At 42.9% G+C, this 2,832-nt stretch overlaps 1 protein-coding gene across 2 annotated transcripts in view; it reads right to left on the bottom strand.

Annotated features, from left to right (window-relative positions):
* Window positions 1-2,832, bottom strand: part of LOC118421142 (calmodulin-A-like) — a 60,921-nt gene that overhangs the window by 37,086 nt on the left and 21,003 nt on the right. For both annotated transcript variants that reach the window (XM_035828306.1, XM_035828314.1), the window contains exon 2: window positions 2,568-2,655. In XM_035828306.1, coding sequence (XP_035684199.1) covers window positions 2,568-2,655 — 88 coding nt within the window. The remainder of the gene's footprint in view (window positions 1-2,567; window positions 2,656-2,832) is intronic.

The following is a 2,832-nucleotide window of genomic DNA, read 5'->3' as shown; positions in this document are numbered from 1 at the left end:
GATCAATCTCTTCTTCTTGGTGTTTTTATGATTTGCGTTAATTAATGATACATTGACGACAGTGCCGGAAGTCATGATCAGTATGAATGCAAGGCAAGGGAAAAGGGCAAAAATAACACATAACAAGTGACCGTAGGTAACATACTCTGTGACCTAATTATGGTTTATGTCGGTTGTGATGTTTTTTGTGGTGTATGACTCGGTGTTTATATCGCATACAGAACACATCACATCAGCTTATACCAAAAACTTACTTAAAAGCTAACATACCCATCACTGCCAAATTCAAAACACAGTCCTGTACGCATTAACAGCGAAATCAGCGTCTCAATCGAACGACACCAAATGAAAACAACAACACAACTTCACAATGGAAGTGACGCACACTACTGTAAATGCAGTGGATAAATGTTCGCGGTTTTCGCGTTGGCCATTTCACCGCGAATCTAAAACCACCGCGAACATTTTTCCAGGGCTTTAAGATACTACAGTGCAGGGTGCTACCGCAAAATTAAAACCACCGCGAAAAGTCTTTTTTCCCGCTACCGCGAAATTAAATCCCAGCGAACTTAAATGCATTTACAGTATTTTAAAAAGTGGGTCAATGACAGCTGTGGACATAACATAACCCCATATCTGCTTGGAGATAAGTAATTGGCAAACCCCATCGTCTATAGGCCAGCTGTTCCACAATACCAGGGAAATAGGGGTGCTTTCTCAAATTATTACATCGATAATGAAAACAGCTACCGCGAAAAAAAAGGATCCCAAGCATCAAACACGTTCTAACCATATGACTATCAACCGCGCAAAATGTTAACAGTATGCCATATCAAACCAACCTCAGTACTGGAAACGCAAAGCCCGAGCGAGATGGCATATTCCGACGAGGACAACATCTGCTTGACGGTATCCAATTACCACAACAATTTAGGCGCGATCATAAGGATGACCTGAGCCACTATACTGGACGGCGTAGGGGTGAAAACTGAAATTATTACATTCATAATAAAAACAGCTACGGCGAAAAAAAGAACGTGCATCATTTCCCAACAGAGTACAGACGACATGCCAATACACATGCGATTGCGGCATACGGAACATAGAGATAAAGGTGCGAACACTCAACGCACAAAGTGATTACAAGACTCTGTTGCTGGAGGTTACCCTCCAGTCACAGAGTAACAAACCCCAACGTCCCCCCACGGTACCACAAGCCACTTAGACGACAATAAAGCCAGTGCGAATGGTTGGGATATCTAAGATGTTTGCTTTGAAAGCTGAAGATTGTAGTAATCTTTGACTTGAAATCCACCCACCTGCCTCACCCACGCACACAACTCAGTATAACATGCAGGAGTGAAACATTTTATACAGCAAATCTCATTATCATGAAAAGGAGAAAATAGGTGTTATAACCTACAGTATGTGTTTCAGTGGCAGGCATATTTTTACTCATTATAGATACCAAAAAGCAAACATGCGTTACATTGTAGTGTGAAAGACTTTGTAAACGTAAGTTCCTTCACTACAGTGCGGTTCGGCATGACTGCAATAAATTACCATCGGCACCACTCCATGCAGCGCACGTACCTCTTACTCATCGTCTAAAGCAAGACGAATAGTAAGTGTACGTTTGGTTTCTCTCTTCACAGTTAAAATCCTTGCGTTTGTGTATCTTGTAGGTTACGAAGTAAGAAAGGTTTCGTGCTCCTTTCAAATTCTTTTTTCTTTGAATTCGAGTTTTAGAGCACCTGATTCCCCAAAGCACACGTCTAGGTTATTCTAGTTTGCATTGCTTTGGACCAAAACAGTAACTATGATATTTGAGATTGCAAAGGAGGGCCGAATTCATTGTTTAGTTCTGTCGAAGATAATACATAGAAGCAATCACTAAAAAGAAACACAGCTAAAACGAATGCTAACAAATACAATGCTATTTGGTGGTGAAACAAGCTGGGCCTATCTCCACTAGTTACAGATTCGCCATTGTGAACATACTCAAACCTCGATAGGTTTTCCAATAATAGTGCAGTGTACTTCCCGGAGACTAGGCGATGCCTGTCAATGATTTATTGTGCTCGGTAGCAGATATTATCCGTGCCGTAATGAATGCTTAATGAGTAATGCGCGGAACTTCAGTCATGGCATCTTATCGGGTGATATGTTGCGAAAGGCCGAATTGATTGCTGTATGTATATCCCAGAGACAGAGAATGCATAAAAAAATGAAGAAATGGAAAAGCGTAGGTGTCTGCATGTCTAAATGCATGTTGCTAGGGGACGGGTCGCAGATGTCTCATTTCACATTTAATTTGGTTCTAAGAATTGAAAATTAGTGGAAGCCCTTTCGCTCAGGATCATTTCCTCTTTGCACCATTAGCTTCGTTCAAATCAGGGATGGGCTATCTAAGGATGGGGAAAAATATCGCTGATCGTTTAGTGGGATCTGTATTGCCATTCCTAAGCACACAATTGGGCAGTATGCCGCATTTCCACGAGGCGTGGTTTACAGCAATGTATCCAGCACCAGGGACAGGAATATGACACATCGTGAAGCGGACGTACCTTGTAATTGGGGGTCCGATATCCCTGCGAGGCTTCCACTTGGGGTGGGAGCGTCCTTGTCGGCTGCTCGGATGGCTGTCCCCTGATCCTGGGCAGCGAAGAAGTTACAACACCACATGTTAAAACGTCGTGTCTCGGCAAGATATTTCGCGGTAGACGTTGCCTAGTCAGGAGCCCTCATGTCTTGTCACTCGACAGCAATGTGTGCGCAGGCGATTGAATGTACACTTTACACCACTACACAACGGGAGAGAGGGTTTTCTGC

Source organism: Branchiostoma floridae, chromosome 1 (assembly GCF_000003815.2).
Source record: "Branchiostoma floridae strain S238N-H82 chromosome 1, Bfl_VNyyK, whole genome shotgun sequence".
NCBI classification, from domain to species: domain Eukaryota; kingdom Metazoa; phylum Chordata; class Leptocardii; order Amphioxiformes; family Branchiostomatidae; genus Branchiostoma; species Branchiostoma floridae.
This window is presented reverse-complemented; position numbering and strand designations above follow the sequence as displayed.